The 22,704-nt window shown below is 41.3% G+C and overlaps 1 protein-coding gene across 1 annotated transcript in view; it reads left to right on the top strand.

Annotated features, from left to right (window-relative positions):
* Positions 1-22,704, top strand: part of LOC136863638 (pickpocket protein 28-like) — a 211,105-nt gene that overhangs the window by 147,464 nt on the left and 40,937 nt on the right. Inside the window, exons 8-9 of the mRNA XM_067140003.2 lie at positions 2,282-2,341; positions 16,363-16,567. Of these exons, the coding sequence (XP_066996104.2) occupies positions 2,282-2,341; positions 16,363-16,567 (265 nt within the window). The remainder of the gene's footprint in view (positions 1-2,281; positions 2,342-16,362; positions 16,568-22,704) is intronic.

Genomic DNA, 22,704 nt, shown 5'->3' with positions numbered 1-22,704 from the left:
AGTGTGCGCTGCGGGCGCAGGCATGTACACGTAACTGGACGAGTAAAGACGAATTCGTGAATAAGCAAAGAAGACCGTCCCTCTCCGATCACCAGAAGACTGCTCGCCAGGCCGCGAACCCCCGGTTTATATACAAAATCCGGGGGCTCGTATCTTTAGATGTCTCTTTACAAAGTGTCTAAACAATTTACTAGGTGAGTTCTGTTATGAATTATCCATTTTAAATGGATCCCCTTTCTTTGGGCTAAGTGCTTGGTATTCTGTTATTTTCTGAGTGATCCCCTCTTGAGATTTAAGCATTGTATTTCCTACGTGTCTGTTCTATAAGTGAAACTTTACTCTTCATCCCGGTTCATCGCATGGCACTATACCACATTTATCATATGAATAATTATATCAAGCACCTGGTTCCGATGCGAATGGTAGCAGGGCGTGGCTGATATTGTAACCCCTTTCCTTTGATGCGAGCAGTCTCCGACCATTTGGACATAGAAGGAGCACACCTAATCAGTTGAAATTATTTTATAAATCGTAATTTCCTCTCTTCTTCTAAATAACTTTTATATACACACATTGTCAGCAGGATCTCTCCCAACCGGATTTTTATTTGGGATTTTATTAATATTCTCTCAAGTAGGTTACAATTGTATATCTATATATATATATTTATTATATTGCCCCACCACTTTGCCGCCCCCTTCTCCTTACACCATGGGAGCCTTCTATCCGAATATTCCTACCCTACTCCCCTTCCCTGCCCCTTCTGTTTTCCGTTTCCCTGTTACCTTTATTTTTCTAGAAAGCAATTGCTGCGGCAGATATTCCTTCTTCCAGTGAATCGCTATAAGTATCCGCATGAAGTCGTCATCAAAAAGGCGCCATCGTGATTTTTTACCATGTTTCCAGTTACTGGATCCACACATCAGATTTCTTCTCTTCCCTCATGACAACTATTATGAAGAGGGAACCTTGCAGAATCCATCAACAAAAAACAAGTGATGTGACACATACATTATCTAATAATAACATTGACATTAATATTATACTACCAAGTTTAGTATTCGGCCGATGTAGAACATTATATAATCATATAATTATTCAACTTGCCTCTCACGCTGCCCGCGATCGATGCCTGAGTTTGCACATGCACACTTAGTACCTTATTTTTCCTTTATTTGTTACCACATTTGGCACTGTTTACTTTTGTATTTCTTCTTTACGGGCACTACAGTTTCCCTACGAGACACACTTTTAATGATGTTTTTCAAAATGATTTTAAAAGAGTTTTTCAAACTAGTTTTCGTAATAAAAGAGTATCCTGATACTTCTTTTCGTTTCTCTAACTTGAGAACTTACCGTGTTTTTACATTTCGAGCTAAGAATTTCGAATTTTGTGATGACTTCACACAGAGAATTATTAATTGTGACAAAAAGTTTATGTTTTACTTAAATGTCATCGCTATTGCTGTGTAGAAGGCCGTTTGTTTCGTTGAGACTTACAAACAAAATTGGCATTTGGTCTGTTAGACCATGCGTTTATACTATAGATTATGAAATATATATTAATAATTATGAATCGCGGTGATGATATGAACTTACACACATGAGACGAACTCAGTCCCCGAGTCAGAGGCATTGGCCATACACAATTAACCTGGACCTCTCTGAACTAAAGGTAACTACACTGACCATTCACCCATGGAATCAAATATTTCGTTGAGACTGAATGTAAATGAAGGCGTTTGAAGTTACTCCTCTTTTCGTAATGCTGATAGAGGTGAAGTAAGAGGGGGTGGTGTAGTTTTTGATGCTTGTTTGAAAGGGTGTTAAAATAATACATTTTTAAGTTTAATATAACATAAAGAAATACTTAAAAAGTACAAGTTGGCCTAGGTCTGAGTTCATGTTCAATATGCAAATAATAGGACGGAAGACAACATACGGTAAGTTAAAATATCAGAATCGTAAAACAAAATTCCTTAAGGAAGGCCTGATACCTGAATGATTCTCATCACTCACAGACCTGTACAGTAAACAGCTATTTCCCTCGAGGCCTCACAATTGTGCACAATATCGATTAGATTCATCGTCTATGCCTCAAAATGAAGACAGCAAAAATGTAAAAATACTTTCTCCGTTCATATGATATAAAACCTTTGGTTATTATTTTAAGGGTTAGCAATAGAGTCAATAATAATAATAATAATAATAATAATAATAATAATAATAATAATAATAATAATAATAATAATAATAATAATAATACTGTGTTTTGTTCCAGAGGACGCCAGAACTCCAATATGCGGCTACAAGGATGAAAACTGTGCTAACAACGCGAAGAGTAAGTGTCACCTTTATACTGACTGATTGATAGATTAACAGTAGACTTACGATAACTGAGGCTGTCATTAGCATTAACAATACAGGATTGTCATAATTTTTAAGGACATATATCTTGTTGAATTTTACGTTGATAACTCATTGGTGCCTATATCCAGAACCATTCTAGTCACGCCTATCGCTGACATACAGAACCCTTCCGTGTGACATTTAAAATGCATGCATTTCACGTGATAGACAAGAGTTGTTCTGTAGGCTTTCCCAATTTTCTTTAAACTGTTTTAAAATCTTCCTAAAGGAACATACCACGTCAAATAGAAAGCTATGAAAGCAAGGGATCGACATCCATCTTTTTGTAAACAAATACGGAATGTCGAGAGAAGGATACTACGAATTGACCTGAAAGTGTCTAATAATGATTCCATGTCGAAAAAAGCGAAAGCTTTTATGGAAGTGATTACAGTGTCGGTGATAATTTTCTTAGAAATAAATTCCGTGACTATAGTGACGTAAATGATACAGGAAGGGAACTTTGTATTGGATATGGCCAAACATTTCCATGCACCTATAAATATATCATTTACAATACGTTGACTCACGTTTATGTACAGAATCAAAGATTTTGAACAGCTTTGCAAACGTAAGTTCGGTAAATACACATAAGAAAATGGAAATTGCAACACCATGAAGGCATTGGTCGTTTGTGTTGATTTTCAAGATATGGAACGATGCCATGTAGGTATGTAAACGATCAAAGTTTCAAACCCATTGGATTGTTGCTACAGGTCTCCCCACGTGATTGGTCGCGGAGGAATCAACTCGAGTATACGGACTCTGGTGTAGTGTAGTTGACTTGCAGTCTGTGCAGTGAAGTGTTCCCCGTCAAACATGCCTCGACGACAGAGAAGAGCACGCTATGAACAACTGTCGCCGTTTGAGAGGGCTCGGATAATTGGGCTGTGTGAGGCTGGAATATCGCTGAGGACTGTCGCTGCACGTGTTGGCCGACAGGCATCTACGGTACAACGTGTATGGCAGCAGTGGTCAAATGAAGGTACCCACACTCGTAGACCTGGCACAGGCCCAGCGCGACAGACAACTGTGAGAGAGGATCGCCGCATCATTCGGATGGCCCGGATGGAACCCCATGCAACAGCAGTGCAAATTCGAGCAGCTGTGGCAGCCCACGTTACACAACAAACAGTTGGTAATCGCCTGCGTTCAGCTGGCTTACGAGCCCGTGTCCCTGCAGAAGGTGTTCCATTGACCCCACAACAGCGACGTGTAATGCTGGCCTGGTGTCGAGAAAGATCGACGTGGGTCGACGAATGGCATAGGGTCGTCTGTAGTGATGAATCGCTCTTCTGTCTTGCCCGCAGTGATCGCCGGAATCGTGCGCGCCGACGTACCGGGGAGAGGGGACACCCAAATCTTATTGTCGAGAGGCACACAGGGCCAACACCAAGCATTATGGTCTGAGGAGCTATTGGCTTTAATGTGAAATTACAAAAATTGTGCTTGTTGAGGGCAGTATGACTGCTCGACAGTACGTTGATAGGGTACTCAATCCAGTGGTTGACCCTATGATGGCGATCATTGCTAATGGGTTGTTTCAGCAGGACAATGCCCGGGTTCACACTGCACGCATCTCCAGAGAAGCTCTCCACGACATCACAACCTTAGAATGGCCCGCCAGAATCCCGGACCTCAGTCCTATTGAGCATGTGTGGGACATGATGGGTCGACAACTGGCCAACCGTCCTCAGCCACCCACAACTCTGGAACAACTGACCCGTGCTTTGCAGCAATCATGGGCCACAAATCCTCAGGAAGCGATCCAGGGCCTTATTGACTCCATGCCTTGACGAATTCATCAATGTATTGCAGCTCATGGTGGGCACATCCTGTATTGATTGTTGTCCAAACTTGCGGTCAGAGGGACCTGAAAGTGTAATCATCGAAGCACAACCGAACACTCGTCCTGCATGTTCAATTGGAGTAACGTAGCACCACTCCTTCTGGGTGTTGCAATTTCCATTTTCTTCAGTGTATGTTATATTTTGATTTATAACCAACAAATTAAGTTACTTTATTTTCCAAGAAATCAATAGGAGATTTCTGGGTCTTTTTTATAATTTGCTTTACGGTTTGGGTCACGTAGCTCTAAGATTGCATTCGCGAAAGAGAGGGTTCGAGCCCCGCCGTCGGCTGGCCTGAATATGGTACTGCGCGGCTTTCCGTTTTCACACCAAGCAACTGCTATGGGCTAAACCTTAATTAAGGTCACGGTTCCCTTCCTTCCCACTCCTAACCCTTTCCTGTCCCATCACTGCCGCAAGAACTGCCTGTGTCGGTGCGAATTATTAAAAAAATAAACCTTTATTCGCATATCACTCACGGCTCAATAAATTTGAGAATGTAGACATATTTAACTGTCGAAACTAAAACTAAACATATATTCAGATATTTTTCAAGTTTACAATAAAAAGGATATCTCAATAATATCATGAACAACGCACATCATTTACGTATCATTGAAAATTTTATATTATGTGTGTGGAAGCGGAACCTCGTTTAATTTTCTACCCCTAAGTATAACTGAAATATGGTCCTAGGAATTCAAGATAAATAATATTATACGATAAATATGAGGACTTTTTCTGTGACCGCTATGACAGTTACGAAAATATATATTAGTTTTTTTCATAATCATAATTTTGAAGCTTCTCTACATCTATTTCAAAAATTACGTAATTAATAAATAAGTTTATCTTATGAATTGAACTGTAGGGAGTCTGCTCTCTGTAATGCCATTTGTTTCACCATATTTTGATATATTTATCCATTTTAGGTCAACTCAAGATCGTATCAGTAGTTTTTAGCTTTCGTGTCTGTTTCTTTGTTTGTTTGTTTGTTTGTTTGTTTGTTTGTTTGTTTGTTTGTTTGTTTGTTTGTTTGTTTGTTCCACCTTAATGTGTAAACTGCTGAATAGATCTCGACCAAACTTAATATTTAGAGCCTATTCATATAGGAGCAGGTTTCGATATGCATATCATTTAAAATCACTGAAAAGACTGGGGGTTTATAGGAAAACTAGAAGAGTTTTTCAATTTTCTCTTACGCTATTGAATATATGTAAAATCTGTAGACTATATGTGAAACTCCCCTTCATTTAAAATAATTTCAGTTGTTTTAACACATTAAACACGATGCCCGAGCGTCGCTCGGGCTCCGTCATTTACAGCCATATACGGTGCCCGAGCAGTGGTCGGGCTTGGTTTCTTAACTAATAAATGATCGCTTGCTGGAAATACCTCCATGTCTCTTCCCGTAAACATGAATGACAACATTACAGTACCGCATACTGCTGCTAAATGGGAGCACTGACCTTCGTTGGATAGAATACGAATATTTGTTTTGAAGAGTAGCGAGAATGTGCTCCGCGCGTTTTGCATTCCCGCTCATTGCTACAATGGCGTCACGTTGTGTTGACTCGCTCAGCGATAGTGCTATAGAAACCCTAATAAACTGTAATTCAGGATCCGAACTGGATGACAGTGATGATAATGAAGGATTCGTCAGTTATTCAGGTAAAGATACATACACAATTATAACGACAATATCAAAATATTAACAGAAATCCGCCAGTGGCACATGTTCTGTTCATTAGCTAACTTGTAACTTACTCTCCAAATTGGAAACAAGTGTCATAGGGGGGAAATATGAAGAAGATGGAATGTTGCTATTTGGTGATTGGAACGCCAGGATAAGTGATCTGTGCCCACCATTCAGCAAATATGATGAGATGAAGAGGGGGCAGGAAGATGTAACGAAGATAAAGAAAGAAGTAGTTTTAGGTTAAAACTCTTAGAATTATGTGCAGAAGGCAAATTTTATATTTTGAATGGCTGGTGGGAAGGGGATAGGAAAGGGAAACTGACGTATATTACATCGCAGGGTGGACGTGTTATAGATTTAGTAATCAGCTCGAAACACATGTTAGGGAGAATTATGAGGATGAAATGAAATGGCGTGTGGCTTTTAGTGCCGGGAGTGTCCAAGGACAAGTTCGGCTCGCCAGATGCAGGTCTTTTGACTTGACTCCCGTAGGAGACCCGCGCGTGGTGATGAGGATGAAATGATGATGAAGACGACACATACACCCAGCCCCAGTGCCAGCGGAATTAACCAATTATGGTTAAAATTCCCGACCCTGCCGGGAATCGAACCCGGGACCCCTGTAGCCAAAGGCCAGCACGCTAACCATTTAGCCATGTAGCCGGACATTAAGACGATAGAAATCGGGGATTGGGTTAAATCCCACCATGCCCCGGTTTGGGTGATTATGGAAAGAAGTGAGAGAGAGGAAAAGGACGAAGAGAAAAAGAGTGCTGTTTAGAAGGGATAGGATATATTAAATATGAATTGTCAGAAAATTTAAAACGGACCTAGATGCCCTTAGAGAATATGAACTGCAATTAATTGTGGATGGGAGACAGCGTTGAGAGTAGACAATCTTGAAAGAGCGCTGGAATTAATAGAATGCCCAATTAGGAGAGTAGCCCAGATAGCTAGTTGTAAGAGAGGAAAGACTGGAGGGGAAGAAGGGTGGTGCAAGAAAGAGTGAAAGGAAATGTGGAAAATAGTCATGAAGTCCTTAAAAGATTATAGAAAGCATGGAAGGAGTGCTAAAAGAGAAGTTTTATGTAAGTTAAGAAAATAATATAAGGTTAAAATTGCCAAGAGGGAAGAGTATGGATGAGAGAACAAGTAGAGGCAATAAATAGTGAGTCCAGGGTGAAACAAACTGAAAGTGTGTGGGACAGAGTAAATAAAGTTAATAAGGAGGAAGAGGGTTGACAAACCGAGTATCGACTACGGCCTATAGGTGGACTTCTTCCAAGAATTATTAGAAGGGAAATATAGATGGAATGATACAGGGAGAGGCCATATGGAGGAGCGTGGATATACAGATATATGAGCTTGATAAAGAAACATCAAAAGAAGAAGCACTAAGGATGATAAGGAAAATGAAGGTTAGGTCGGCTGGTGGATGCAATGGCATCAATAACTTGTTTTGTAAAGAAATAAGCAAATATAGTCAGACGATAAGAGGGCATAGTAAAATTATTTAACAAGGTTTTCGAGAGTGGCAGGTTTCCGAAAGTGTGGTAAACGGGGTTTATATGCCCTATCTAGAAAGTAAGGGTGAGAGGAATCGCCCGAGTAATTATAGAGGTATAACTTCACTAGACTCCTTGAGCAAGATTTACACAGGGGTACTGGCGAACAGACTGAGGGACTGGGTGGAAGAGCAGTCGTTACAGTCAATTTTTCAGGGTGGCTTCAGAAAAGGTAGAAGAAGAACAGATAATATAATGACAGTCAAGATGATTCTGGAGAAATTTCAATAAGGAAGGACGTAAAGTATATCCAGCGGCTATTGATTTTGAAAAAGCTTTCGATGCAGTGAGTAGAAGCGCGTTAATAGAAACCTGTTGCTCTTTACTATTTGCTTTACGTCGCACCGACACAGATAGGTCTTATGGCGACGATGGGACAGGAAAGGCCTAGAAATGGGAAGGAAGCGGCTTGACCTCAATTAAGGTACAGCCCCAGCATTTGCCTGGTGTGAAAATGGGTAACCACGGAAAACCATCTTCAGGGCTCCCGACATTGGGGTTCGAACCCACTATCTCCCGGATGCGATATCACAGCTCGTGCTCTTAACTGCACGGCCAACTCGCCCGGTAATAGAAAAATTAGGAAGGGTGGGGTTTCAGGAAGGATTGTCTGAACGATTGAGGTTACATGTGATAAGTTTATTGTATTAAATTGGAAGAAAATGTAGTAAGCAGTATGATTGAATGTAAGATGGGATTTAACTGGGCATCGCCGGTTGCAAACAATGCCAAGATCCCAGGTGTATTTCTTTGCCGATGATATGATATTAATGACCTTAACAGGATGGGGTTTGCTGAGAAGTTTAAAGGCAGTCTCGGAATATGCTAGGATATGGTCCCTTAGAATTAACTGTAATAAATCGAACTTGATGGTAGTCCGAAAGAACAGGGTGAGAAAGGAGAGGAAATAGGTGGTCCAGGGGGAGCTGATTGAAGAGGTGGATAATTTGGAATATCTAGGAGTGCTCATAAACAAAAGAGGGTGATGGAAGGATCAAATTAAGAGAGCGAAATGGAAGGAGGTGTCGACTCTCTCAGTGGTTAAGGTTATAAAATATAAAAATAAATTATAATTATAATTATAAAATATAGTATCCAAAGGATGGTGTTAAGGTCATTCGTGTTGAGCAGAATAATGTACGGAGCTGAACTACGGGGTCTAGGTGAAGGAAGAGACATGGTTGATCAGATTATTTGTAAATTTAGTAAGACCTTGATGCGACTCCCGCAGTGTACTGCAAATGCGGTGGCGATAGTAATTTGTGGGGAGTATATAGAAGTTGAATGTATGATGAGGATATTTAACTATTGAATGCGATTAAAGAGAGGAGAGGGGTTATAGTGTTACAATCGGTCTACCAGCAACTGCTGAAAAGTATGTATGCTGGGAGCTGGCTGTCGAAGATTAAAATTTATGTGGAAAGGTTGGATATGGGATACTTATGGCATGTTGTTTGAAATAAAAGGGGTAGCAGCAGATGGAGAACGATTTTAAGGAGAGTTAAGGATATTCAACAGCAACGATAGACGGACGAATGTAGGAAGAGAGCATCACTAGGCATATTTAACAAGGTAAGCCAAGTATGAAGGATAAATATTGGTAATGTGAACAGATCAGTGAGAGGAGGTTTACTGTGGTGGATTTTAGGCCTATTCAAAAACAAGGAGTGGGTCAGAAATAAAGACAATTCATTATGTATATTCTGTGGAGAAGTGAATGAGGATATGCACTTGCTGGGCGATGTATAGTAACAGAAAAACTGAGAGTGAAACTTTAGGGTGTAAGGCAGCAAGAGATATTAAAGCAGAGTAACGAGCAGGAAATTATTGGGTGGGTGATTAAAGAATGGAGTAGGGTAAATTTGAATTGGTATTCATATGCTGTATAAATTATTTGTTAAAAATTAAAAGAAGTGGCTGTGCAAATTCAGTTAGGGTAGGGAATCCGAATAGGTATTTTTGTCAAAAAATTTAAAAGATGTGACTAAGAGAAGTGGTTGTGTAAGTGGTCTAATGAGTCAACTGGACATGTAATTAAGCGGGTAGGGCACTGTGTGTAATATTCTGCGTCTTCGATATTGGGTAGCTAGGTAGTAAGTTAAAAGTAAAGAGGAAAGCAGGCACGAGACTCAGCAGATGAAAGGAATGATAAGGGTGAATCTGCAAGTCTTGTACAGTGAGGTAGCAACCTTGTCAAGAAAGAACGAAACATGATTCAAGGACAAGAGTTGCTGTGCTCCAGCACGTGGCACGGAATGTAAATATATCAAGACTTGCTGATTCAACCGGAATTGGTGAGGTAGGTTTTTATTCTTTATTTTGTGTTGCCGAGTTGCTAGCATAAATTTCACCTGTTGAAAAATTAGGTGGTTGAGTGCTCAGTGTGTTATTGAACATCCTTTCTCTGAATAAGAGAAGGGCCCTTTGTATTTGGTTTGATTGTGTTTATTATTTTTAGTTTCCTTGCGTAACTTTTATTTTTTCCTAGTTTTGCTTGGGTTTGTAGATGCTACTATTTTCTCCGTGGTGATCGATTAGATTAGAAAACTGTAATGTATGTATGTACCTTTATTCTTTCTCCAGATCTACATAATAAGTATATGAACCATTAATGGGGAGAAAAATAACAAGTCTGACCTAAACCAGCTCACAAAAATAAAAGAATGCCACCAGATAGGCAGACACATGAACAAAACAATATGTAATAATAATAATAATAATAATAATAATAATAATGATAACATGGCAATAAGGCAGGATAAACACCGTCGCCTGGCCCGAGATCAATCTTTATTGGTGGGCTGTTGGCCGTGGCAAAAGGCAGTATGGCAGTATGATAATAAGAAACTAAAATAATAACATATTACTGTGTAGAGTACAATAGTGTCAGCAGACGGCATCTGTAATTGAACAAACTGCATATCACTTCCGGCCTGGCTCGCAACTCAGCGCAATCCTTCCTGAACACTGAACTCTCTGTTGTTCTACTTGAGCTGCAACCTCAGCTTTCGTGTTACCTCCACTGTCATGCCGGTGTGCAATTATTCTCCTTACGTTTCATTACTATTGTCCACTGTTAAACTTTATTATCTCGCTACACTTATTTTCCTTTAAAATTTCAGGCAACTCTCCACATTGCATGAGATTATCTCGCTAGCCATTCCATACATTGCAAACCAAGCATCACTATCTCCCTATTCATCCGCCAGCCTTACCTCATCGCAAATTTCACATCCACTCTACTACCTTATACCATCCATCTCCACACATTAACTTAATCACGAAACCTCGTGATTATTTACTAAGTCACCACACATGCTTACAATCACACTCTGCCTTGCTTACTAACAAATACCCGCCTTATCTTAATTATAGCATTCCTATACCATCTAATGACAGTAATTAATATACACACTTCATCGCCTACTAATTTAACTGCTTAATCGCTCTTATCTCAGTTAGAAATAACACACACCCTCCACTTTTCTCATGAGCTTAAACAATTTACTTACTGCTGCTGCTTGTTTTTTTTTTTTTACTTCTTGTCACTACGCCTCGTCTTACTCCACATCTCTTTCAGGCTCAAGCTTCTCCCTTTCGCCAAGGCACCTCTTGCTTCTGCTTTCTCTCTCCAAGCCGAATTTTCATTTCGTTTATGTGCACTTGTCACATCTTGTGCGCCCCCCCCCCCACATTCATTCCCTGTCTCTTCCTTTCTTCTCTCACACTGGCCTCCGTCCTCAGCTCCTTAACTATTGCCCTGGTCTCCCTCCTCATCTCAATTGCTGCTTCCCTGGCTCCTTCTATGATCGATTCGAAAATAGCACGCGCGTCCTTCTCTGCCCTGCTAATTTATTCTCGCTGCAAGCTCTGTTCCAATGCCCTATTTTCCTTGGTTTTTTCTTTATCCCCATGCCCGTCATCACCAACTTTACTGTCTCTAACTTGCATTTTTTCCACTCTCTTCCCCAATGCCACTTCGGTCTTCATATTCTCTTCCATTTCCCGTAATTTCGTCACTGTCCAAAATCTGGTCCATTGTCCATTGGTTACCACTAATAGTTGACCCTTAATGTAGGTTCTTAACCTTGCAATTTAGCCCTGACCAAATGTTTCTTCAGAGTGTTTATATTCTTAATCCCTTCTCTTCCCACGTCTCTTTCAATCCAAATTTTTGTACTCCGTATATTATCCGCCCCTCTTATCACTATTTCCGCCATCAGGGTGGAGAACAACTTCAATTTTATCGGCCTATTACCCCGTGCTTTACCTATCCTTTCCACATCGTCAATATCAACTTCACTAAAGTTAATTTTCATTTTTTTTTGTATGACTTCCACCACTTTGTAAATTGTTAGCACTTTGTCCTCTCCTTTTTCTTCTGGCAATCCATATATAAATAAGCATTTCTTCCTGCATTCTTGGCTACCGTCTTCTATTTATGCCTTCAGCTTCACCATCTCTTCCTCCATCTCCCTTATTTTCACCTTGAGTGATATAATTTCTCTCTCGTTGGCTTCCACTTTGTTCATAGTTTCGTCTGTTTTTCCCTGTATCCAACGCCTCATATTTTCAAATTCTTTCACTTGTTCCTTCAGCATATTTTAATCTGCTCAAACAGGCATTCTTCTTCCACAACTTCTTTAACCACTCTTCTTATGACCTCCACGTCTTCCCAGCTCATGTTGCCACTGGAAGTCGGGCCGGGGTTTACTTCCACACCCCCTATAGCTAGCAGTACCATAATCACCGCTGCCACCGGTATCATCTCACCCATCATTCTTGTTTCCACTTTACCTCCTTCACTCCTTACTGTTTCCTTCTTCCATATCCCCTGCCATCTTCCGATCACTACTCGATATTGATCCACGCCAATCATCTTCCTATTCCCTCCCGTCTTTCTGTTTCCACTCACCACTCACACTCCACTCCCGCTCTACCGGCACACTCAACTCAGCACGATTGCTCCCGATCGCTGACTAGGTTAGACTGCGAGAAAACTGTAAGATCTGGAAAGAAATAAATATACTATACTTACTCTTCAAATGACGGAGAAAATTACTATTTTCTACGTTCTTCATGCTTTGCAGCCAGTGACGAACACCCTCACAGACCTACAGTGAATCTACTGGTTGCCATTGCAACGTCTCATTCTGCTTGCCACCAGGGAAGTATTTTAATACAATTTTCGTCATCATTCTTGTAAACTCGTGGTTTGTAGTTGGGTAGAATCTGAGAGATATGTCAAGCTGACATAATGAGACACATTTGCGGAATATCAATTGAGGATACTGTACAGTCGTCTTCGAATATTGCTAAGCGTGGCTGTTAATATTTGGACACTACCTCAGAGTGTAGCCCATTATTTCGCACTGTAAGGTGTTTTTTGGAATTTGCTATAATTATTACTGTATTTATCCTCTACTTCCAGTTTCTTCTATTTTTCTCACCCCTGCCTTGCCTTTTAAGGCCTAAGTAATAACACCATAAGTCATCTCCTTATCTGAATACCTAACGTGCCCTGCGCCTGAATTTCTCCTCTGTTATCGCTTTCAAAAAGGCGTAACTCATATAATCAGAATTTAGTGAATGACATTTCGTTCTCCAATACATTCACATCATATTTACATACTTCTTATCCGGCTATCCTCAAATGTTATCCTGTTGTCAGCTATAGTAAACTTTCTTAACTGTCCTAATTTCTGCCTTCATTTCTCCGTATGTATGGGAGTGCTAATCCCGAAACATGGACTCTGCCTTCTTTGAGTGATGTTATGCACTATTTCTATCATGCATTTTTTTCCTTCGCAGTCAATGATTTTGCTGATTAAGTTACATAACATATTGTTAACTGAAACTAGCTCAATATCAGTTGGTTGTTTGTGATACTTTTCACAGTTGGTGCCTTTTACCGTGGCCGCTAAAAATTGAGCTGCCCTTGAAAAATCTTCTTTCAAAGCTGAAAGACACCAGTTAGCGTCTAGGGCGTCTCAGAAAACTTAATAGGCCTAAATTAACAGCTAATGTAAAACCGTAAAATAGCTCCAAATAACCATTGGCATAATTTATATACGGCTAAGGTCCATTCCTCGACCCCTAACACAGTTTAACACTGCTAGAAGTCTATCCTCGTGACCAGCGGCATAATTTAGATAAGTTTTACTGCTATGGGTCTATACTCCGACCACTGGCACAATTTACGTACTTCTAAGGGTCTATTCTCTGCCCACTGGCACAATTTACCTACTGTTAAAGGTTGATTCACCGAGCACAATAGCTGCAGTCGCTTAAGTGCCGCCAGTATCCAGTAATCGGGAGATAGTGGTTCGAACCCCACTGTCGGCAACTGTGAAGATGGTTTTCCGTGGTTTCCCATTTTCACACCAGGCAAATTCTGAGGCTGTACCTTAATTACGGCCACGGCCGCCTCCTTCCCATTCCTAGGCCTTTCTTACCCCATCGTCGCCATAAGAGCTACGTCGGTGCGACGTAAAGCAAATAGCGAAAAAAAGGTCGATTCTCCGATCATTGGCACAATTTACGTACTGCTAAAGGTCTGTTTTGCGACCAATGGCACAAATGACTTATTACTACTTTAACATCCGCGGATACAACACCACCACACAGATATTTACAGGATGTTGGAGTATTTTCTTGAAGCATTTTATATTATTCGGAAATAGCACTAAGACTTTGCAGGTTTTGTATTCATATAATCAATTCCTCGATTTACAAATTAATATTTACCGTATATTTCTTCTGTCAAACTTTTTTATTGCGTGAATAATCGGTTCTGATTATATAACGGGGCTTCTCTATTTGACTGTTCAACTCCGCCAAGCTGGCTTATTCGTATATACATTGCACAGGACACTTAAGTCCGCCTCCGTAGCGTAACGGATAGTGTTATCAGCTGCCGTCCTGGGTTCGATTCCCGGTATTGCCAGAAATTTAAGGATGGCAGGAGGGCTGGTATGTGGTTGAAATGGTACAGGCAGCTCACCTCCAATGGGGGTGTGCCTGTAAAGAGCTGCACCACCTGGGGATGAGGACACGAGTTTACTTTTACATGACAATCCTGCTCCTTTCCTTCTAGCCTCCAGTGTCTCCCACCCAAATAGTTCTGTCATTCGTGTCGCACAATTTCTAGGACTGAAAAAATTAAAATCACGAACCTTGCATCCCTTCCCTGCGCCATCTCTGGTTCACTGAAGAGCCCTGGCTGGGGCGGGTCCCATACGGCTGCTCCATATTACATGATTGACTTCACGAGCGGTAAACAGTCCAGCTCCTTCGCCTGAGAACTGCTGCACTTGAACACCCTCATCATGAAATGTAACAACTTCCACGTGTTGTTACTGGGTGTGAAAATAAGTTATTTTCGCGCAACTACGTATGTTCGCCTGATGCTCCTGCTTACCCGCAGAGAGTGTTGCCGAGATCACCACAATCAAGGTGCAACAACTTACAAGCAAACATTACGACGGGGGCAGATACAAATTGTAATTATTTTTAATTAAGTGTGTTTAGAATATGGTTTATGGCCGAGGTACTGTATTTGCGTCCTAGTTCGAGAACATTAGGCGACGCTTTAGTGGCCTAGTAAGTGGTCCTGAGAGTCGGGATACAGGTTGCTATGGAATAGGAGCGGCAATCTCGGCCATATTCTGAGTCATGGCCCTCCTTGTGCTCAAGTGGCTAAGACTATACGACCAACCGCGGTTCCCTAACTCGTTAGTGGAGAGATACTCACGGGGACTGCGTGTAAGTAGGGTAGCATCTTGCTTTGCAAAATTTTTACCTGGCACGCTCAGAACGTTTTAAATAATCCCCTGAGCTATGGGAGTAACGGAGTCCCACTTTCATTTGACAGGCGAGCGACTCCTTGGAAACAATTTATCTTCCCTTACTTGAACATCATTAACTTCGGAAATATGCAAGCGTATCATCTTTGCTGACTCAGAGATTCTAGCTGCACCAATCAGAAACTCATCTGCTGTCTCTCGCGGTTTTATCACTCGTTTGGAGAGCTCCGGGACTAGCTTCTGTGTCTCAGGCGGCAGCGCGCCGGCCTTTCACCGCTGGGTTCCGTGGTTCAAATCCCGGTCACTTTATGTTAGAATTGTGCTGGACAAAGCGGAGGCGGGACAGAATTTCCTTCGGGTACTCCGGTTTTCCCTGTCATATTTCATTCCACCAACACTCTCCAGTATCATTTAATTTCATATGTCATTCATTAATCATTGCCCAAGAGGGGTGCGACAGGCTTCGGCAGCCGGCACAATTCCTATCCTCGCCGCTGGATTGGGGCTTCATTCATTCCATCCCTGACCCGGTCGAATGACTGGAAACAGGCTGTGGATTTTTGGAGAGCTCCGGGAGGATGGTTTCTGCCCCCTCTCTTCTCAGTTTTTCAGAAGAGTAAAATGCAGACCTACAGTAGTTCTCCCTTGTAAAACAGCAGCATTTGTACAACATTCGTGATTAGCCAACCAAGTGGTCGAAACTGAGAGGTAACCAAATTGCTTTCTCCTTACCACCACCTTAATTGAAAGGGTCCCGAACACAATGTTCTTGTCCTCCATTGACTATAGTCTTTCCCATCTCGGTATTTTCAGCCAAACTGAGAAACATATAGGTCTTAAACGGCGCTACTAATATGACATATTTTGTCATAAATCTTCTTGTAGAAGACAGTCGGAACATTCTCTTACCGCACCTGCTGTACCCATCTTCCACATGGATGATATTTGTGAAACCTCTTGTGAATCCCTACCGTGGCTTTATAATTATTTTTTGTAATTGTTTCCTGTATAAAACATGGCCGAACTGTCACTAGGGGCCATGGAACTGAGCCTCATTGAAGATGGAGACAACACCGCCTCCTTCCTGGCCGACAATCCGAGACCAAATTGCAAATGTCTGCCAGCCTGCAGCGAGATCAGTTACCACGGTTCTCAGACCTTCAGCAAAATGTCTTCGCCCGCGTCTTTTTATTTCCCAAAAGACTACATTGGGAACTACAGCAACGAGACGTATTTCAGGTGAGTGATCCTCGACTTAAGGCTCGCTAATTCCTTTCACGAACTGTCCTGATTCTCAAAGTCATTTCGCCCACCATTAAGTTTGCACAATTGTTCTTACAACCCTCTTCGCTGGAGCCTAGATACCATTATTACATCACAAACTCCAAGTGCAGTGGGCTGTGACCACCTTGTCCAAAGCTCCGTAAGGAAATATTTTCGTGTATTTCAGAACAAGTACACTATCACCCTTCATCATGGACATAGATTATCTATAACACTAACATGCAGGTGAGATCTCAGTGGAGAAAAATATGTTAACTAGAATTAAAGCCTATTTTTCTTCTTCTTAATCTGTTTACCCTCCAGGGTTGGTTTTTCCCTCGGACTCAGCGAGGGATCCCACCTCTACCGCCTCAAGAGCAGTGTCCTGGAGCTTCAGACTCTGGGTCGGGGGATACAACTGGGGAGGATGACCAGCACTTCGCCCAGGCGGCCTTACCTGCTATGCTGAACAGGGGCCTCGTAGGGGGATGGGAAGTATGGAAGGGATAGACAATGAAGAGGGAAGGAAACCGCCGTGGCCTTAAGTGAGGTACCATCCCGGCATTTGCCCGGAGGAGAAGTGGGAAACCACGGAAAACCACTTCCAGGATGGCTGAGGAGGGAATCGAACTCCGCTCTACTCAGTTGACCTCCCGAGGCTGAGTGGATCCCGTTCCAGCCCTCGTACCACTTTTCAAATTTTGTGGCAGAGCCGGGAATCGAACCCGGGCCTCCGGGGTGGAAGCTAATCACACTAACCACTACACCACAGAGGCGGACGCCTATTTTTATTTTCAAATTATTTCGTTAAATTATCCTTTTTTACAATTTGTTTAACGTCACACCGGCACAGATAGGTCTTGTGGTAACGATGATATAGGAAAAGGCTAGGAGTTGGAAGCAAGCAGTCGTATCTCCCGAATGCAAGCTCACAGCTGCGCGACCCTAACCGCACGGCCAATTCGCTCGGCTTTTTATAAATATCAAAAATTAAATTATTACTGTGCATTTGTCAAAGAAAGCAGATTTTATGCATGCAAATTATAATCACTTCAAATAGGTGTGTTCATATTCCAAGTCTTGAAAGGAATAGCTGTCTTTTGTCATTATAACTATGATATTAAAGTCGTTTATCTGTTGTTGCATTCGTGCCTATAGAATAACATTACTGCGACATTTCCACCTACGTACTGAACCCTTTGATGCTCTCGAAAAATACATTACCTGTCTTACCTCTCAGCATTTGCACGAGATCTCTTGTTCAGGGTGGCTTAAGGGTTTTTCATCACTTGCTGAGGTATTTCAAATGGTTTCAGTATTTAATAGCCTAATCTTTTTATCAAGAAATGAATTCCGAGATGATCTGGTATAGATGTCTGTTTCTTTACAGTGAAAGAAAACATAAAAGGTTTTATGAAATGTTTAATAGCCGTAACACCTAAAAGAAACATTGAAATAAAAAGACGCTGCCTGGTTCAGGAATTCTCTACGCACTTGCCTGAAAGACCTGCCTGGTCGAGGCGATAAAGGCGTGCTCGTTTCGCCCGGAAGGACGTGGGTTCGAGTCCCCGTCAGGAAGTCGTAACATTTATGAAGCGAGATTTCTACTTCCGGAGGTGCACATGGTCCTGAGGTTCACTCAGCCTACACCAAAAATGAGTACCAGGTTAGTTCCTGGAGCAAAGGCGGCCGGGCGTAGAACTAACTGTTCTACCCCACCAAGTGCCGAGGTTACGGATAGTGGAAGCCTTTACGTTCCACCCCTCCAAGGGCCTTCATGGCCTGCACGGAAATGAAAATAACTATATCTTGTCTGAAGGGCAGCTTTACTAGAAACTACTCTTACAATTTATGATGGTAGCAAAAGAAAAATCTGGAAGTCTCTAAGGCCAGGTTCCATGTGAGACCGTTTTAGACACGAGAATGACTCGTGATGGTCCAGCTCTAGTAACATGAGTTCGGGACCCTTTATATAATTAGGGACGTCCAATCGATGCATGCTACGCAGTGATTGCACGGCATGGAACCTTAATTGAGTCGGCGTGACCTGCAACTATATCATGGACCGATATCTATCGCTATTTAAGGTACATCACTTAAGTCAGTGTGGATCAGTGTGGCTGCTGGCTAAAGGAAAACAAGGTACGGTGGCTGATGGCCCTAATATGAAGTCACTGAGGCTGATGGCCCCAAACTAAATCTACGTTACTGTGATTGATGGCCTAAAGAAAGTTAAGTGAAGGTGGTGGTTTCCAAAGTGTCCACTTACTAAGTCCCCAACACATCTTGCGCTCAACAAATTCAAAAGAAAGTTAAACGACAATAACAACAAACGCCCAATATCTCATATAGTAGCAAAGTTCCTCAAAATTGAACTGATCCCCTTAATGTTAAGTTAATAAATTAATTTCCAAACAAGCAAAATCTAGGACTTCGAAAATCACTCTCATATTAATCCAGATTCCAAAACGATTTTATTTAAATTGAGAAGAAAACCTACAACCTGTTTTCCAGTCAGTGACCGGGTCAGGACGAGGATAGGAATTGTGCCGGCTGCCGAAGCCTGACGCACTCCTCTGGGGCAGTGATTAATGACTGACAGATGAACTGAAATGATAGTGGAGAGTGTTGCTGGAATGAAAGATGACAGGGAAAATCGGAGTACCCGGAGAAAGACCTGTACTGCCTCCGCCTTGTCCAGCACTAATCTCACATGGAGTGACCGTGATTTGAACCACGGAACCCAGCGGTGAGAGGCTGATGCACTGCGTCTGAGCCACGGAGGCTCCTAATTTAAATTGACAAAATAATTAAATTATGTTAATTCACCATCTTACAATTAGCAAACAAATCTCTGATCGCGAAGAAATGGTTTCTCAAACATAAACTTCTTCTCAATTAATTTACATCTTTAGAAACATCATCAACAAGGAACTTCTTATTTACTTTTTTTATTGATCACATTTCTGCTTCTGCATTTCCTGCAGTGGAAAGAAAACATCTTTGTAAATAACTCCGTGTATTTATTTCATTTTGCCACCAATTACTGATATCAATGCAAGTTATTAACAATGAATCATGAACAAGACAAGATAGGGTAATCCCTAACCTAACATCATATTATATCACTCGCATGTAAACAAACTTACCTTAAACGCACATTAAACAACCCAATGAACTGAACTAAACTCGTGTCCTCATCCCGAGGTGGTACAGCCCTTTTCAGGCATAGACCCAATGGCGGTGAACAACATGTACCATTTCAACCACATGCCAGCCCTCCTGCCATTCTTAAATTTCTGGCAGTACCGGGAATCGAACCCGGGCCCCGAGGACGGCAGCTAATAACACTAACCGTTACGCTACGGAGGCGTACAACAACCCAATAAAAATGTATATCTTCGACAGCCCCTGGACTACACAACAACATGGAGCATCCATTGTGGTTTCACATTGATGTGAGTCGAGTCTGCATCTCGCCAAAACTCTAGGGTGGACGCACTCACTGCACCATTCCCTCTACAGATGTGACCTATTACCACGACAAACCAACTACCTTGTCTAAAGTATCCAACAACACCTAAAAACACCTCACAAAAATCTATTTACTGGAAAACCCAACGCAATATAACTAGTAAATAATCGACAACACATGACAACACCATCGTAGTCCCTCATTGGACATCCTTCCAATGGACACCTCAGAAATATTGGTACATCCTTCAACAACACATGATAATACTAACATAGTCCCTGACCGGATATCCCTCGACGTGGACAATCCAAAAACAACAAATTATCTAAGTAGGGTCATTCTCGTTGCCTCGAGCAATGAACCTAAAATCCCTTAATTTAAAGTTAAATCCCTTGATCAATTAGTAAATTATGTTCCTCAATAACCAACTTTGAATAATATATCTGAATTGTATTTCCTGGTTAACAAAATGTAGCATAAAGTTCTCTATCTCGTCTCGCTCCGGACTGAAATGCAATCTATCACAATAGATCATTTGCTACCTGAGCCATGCCCGTTATCTCCGAACCTTCCCAACATGAAAATATTCCTTCTTCTCTACACCAAACTCTTTTTACAACTACTAAAATATCATAATGAAATCCTGTCTCGACTGCAACTAGCGTGAAAGAAAATGTCGACACATGCACAGGGATTTAATTCGAAAACTCACATGAAAGTGTTCTGCCAGTTTTAACCAATAGGACCTACGGCTATGCGTTGAACCATGCCCACCAGCTGACTCATATTCCCATACCATTTTACTACATCAAATAATTCCTCGGGTTCTCAGACACGGAATCCCGGCATTAAATATTACCTCAAATACTTCAGGATACACCTGGCATATTTCCTCTTGACCAGTGCAGGATTTAACTACAACTCTCTACACGACGATGGCATAGAATATCTAACCTACACGTTCCATTCCACTATTACAGAACACACTCTTGACGGCATAATCTTACTTCCCCGCACATCTCCTACCTTGATAACAAAATGCATTAAAGAATCGAAAGCTGGAGCACGGACTCCGTTACAAAGAATTTCCTATTAAACATGCCACATTTTACACATCATCTCACTGAAACTTGGAGTACACTTCCCTTCCAAAATCACATGCTAGACAACATTAGACTTTCAACACAGGAGACTCGTCGCTAGGTAAGCGATTCACGCACTTGAAACATACGGCGCGCGGCATCCATACCTAACTCTGAGCAACAAAACAGCGGAATATTAATAAAAATTGCAATTTTAAACTGAACATAACCAACACGGATATCAAAACACGTCAAGTTCCTTAATGGGCACAAATAATCGTTCCCCAGTTTAAACAAATGACTTTAACTTTTCTGAAATACGTGGTTAAAATTTAACGCAACGGAAATAACTCAGCCCTTACTACAGCACAAGCATTCTACTACCGTAAAATCCACTACCAAACACACGCAAATATACGCCATACCGCGATGATTACCCATTACTAATGAACTTCTGTCATATATCACTGGCGTTGTAATTAGAGCCCGGATTCATTTACACTAAGAACTAAAAATATGCATGCATATATGCACAAAAATGTTGAAAATATGCACTAAAATAAAAATAAATACTCAAACCAAATGCATTATTTAATTTTAACTCAGTGTTAAATTGATAAACATGTTTCTTTCCTTGCAAAATGATGCATGGCAGTAGGTTATCAACAGCTTTCAATGTTTTCAGGGGTCAATGACTTTCTGTTGTCGGACAGAATTAATTTATACGCTGAAAATAATTGATTCCCGTCGACGGGCGTAACTGGGCAATACTTGTAGACTGGCACTGACTGCTCGGAGCATTCTTCTGGCAATTACTGCCTGATTTCACTTATGTAGTTGCTTATGGATTTAATCTTTTCAGTCCTGGGTTTGACTCCAACACCGCACTGAGTTTCCTTTCAACTTTTTCTTCACTTTCACCAGGAACACCATTTAAAGAGCTAATGGTGTTTTGAATTAACTGAAGGGGTTCATGCACGGGTGTACCGCGAGTTCCTAGGCCCTTAATCGTCTTCGAAAGTGACGAATAATGCACATGGATGAAACTGATATATATAGTTTCAGATTCAAATGCGCACTTTGCTTCACGAACACATGCAGTATGGCTATCATCAATACTTTTAACTACATCTTTCACTTGATTAAAGTTCTCCTGGTAGAACAATACTGCGAATAACCAAGTTCCCCGTCTTTTGAGAACAGGTACCGGCAGAAGAGAAACCTGAGCCAGATGAGTTTTGTACAACTGTACACAAACTGGTGTTTCCAGGAACACCTTGTTTTCCACTTGAAATTACTTTGCTGACAGGTGGAAAGATGCAATACGATGCAATACTCGAAGAGACTGACCAGCTTTCAACATAAACGAAAATGCATATGTGACTAAAAGGTGCACTTTGTAAAAATCACTCTCCGATTCACCAGGCCACAGAAGTCGTTCAGAAATATTAGATAATCTATCACACATAAGAGAAAAATATATCTGTATATGCACTAGCGTTCAAAATATGCATTTGCATATGCACATATGCGTTTTTTTAAATCCGGGCCCTAGT

This window comes from Anabrus simplex, chromosome 2 (assembly GCF_040414725.1).
Source record: "Anabrus simplex isolate iqAnaSimp1 chromosome 2, ASM4041472v1, whole genome shotgun sequence".
In the NCBI taxonomy this organism is placed as follows: Eukaryota; Metazoa; Arthropoda; class Insecta; order Orthoptera; family Tettigoniidae; genus Anabrus; species Anabrus simplex.
The sequence above is the reverse complement of the archived record's forward strand: the minus strand, read 5'-3'. Positions and strand labels throughout refer to the sequence as shown.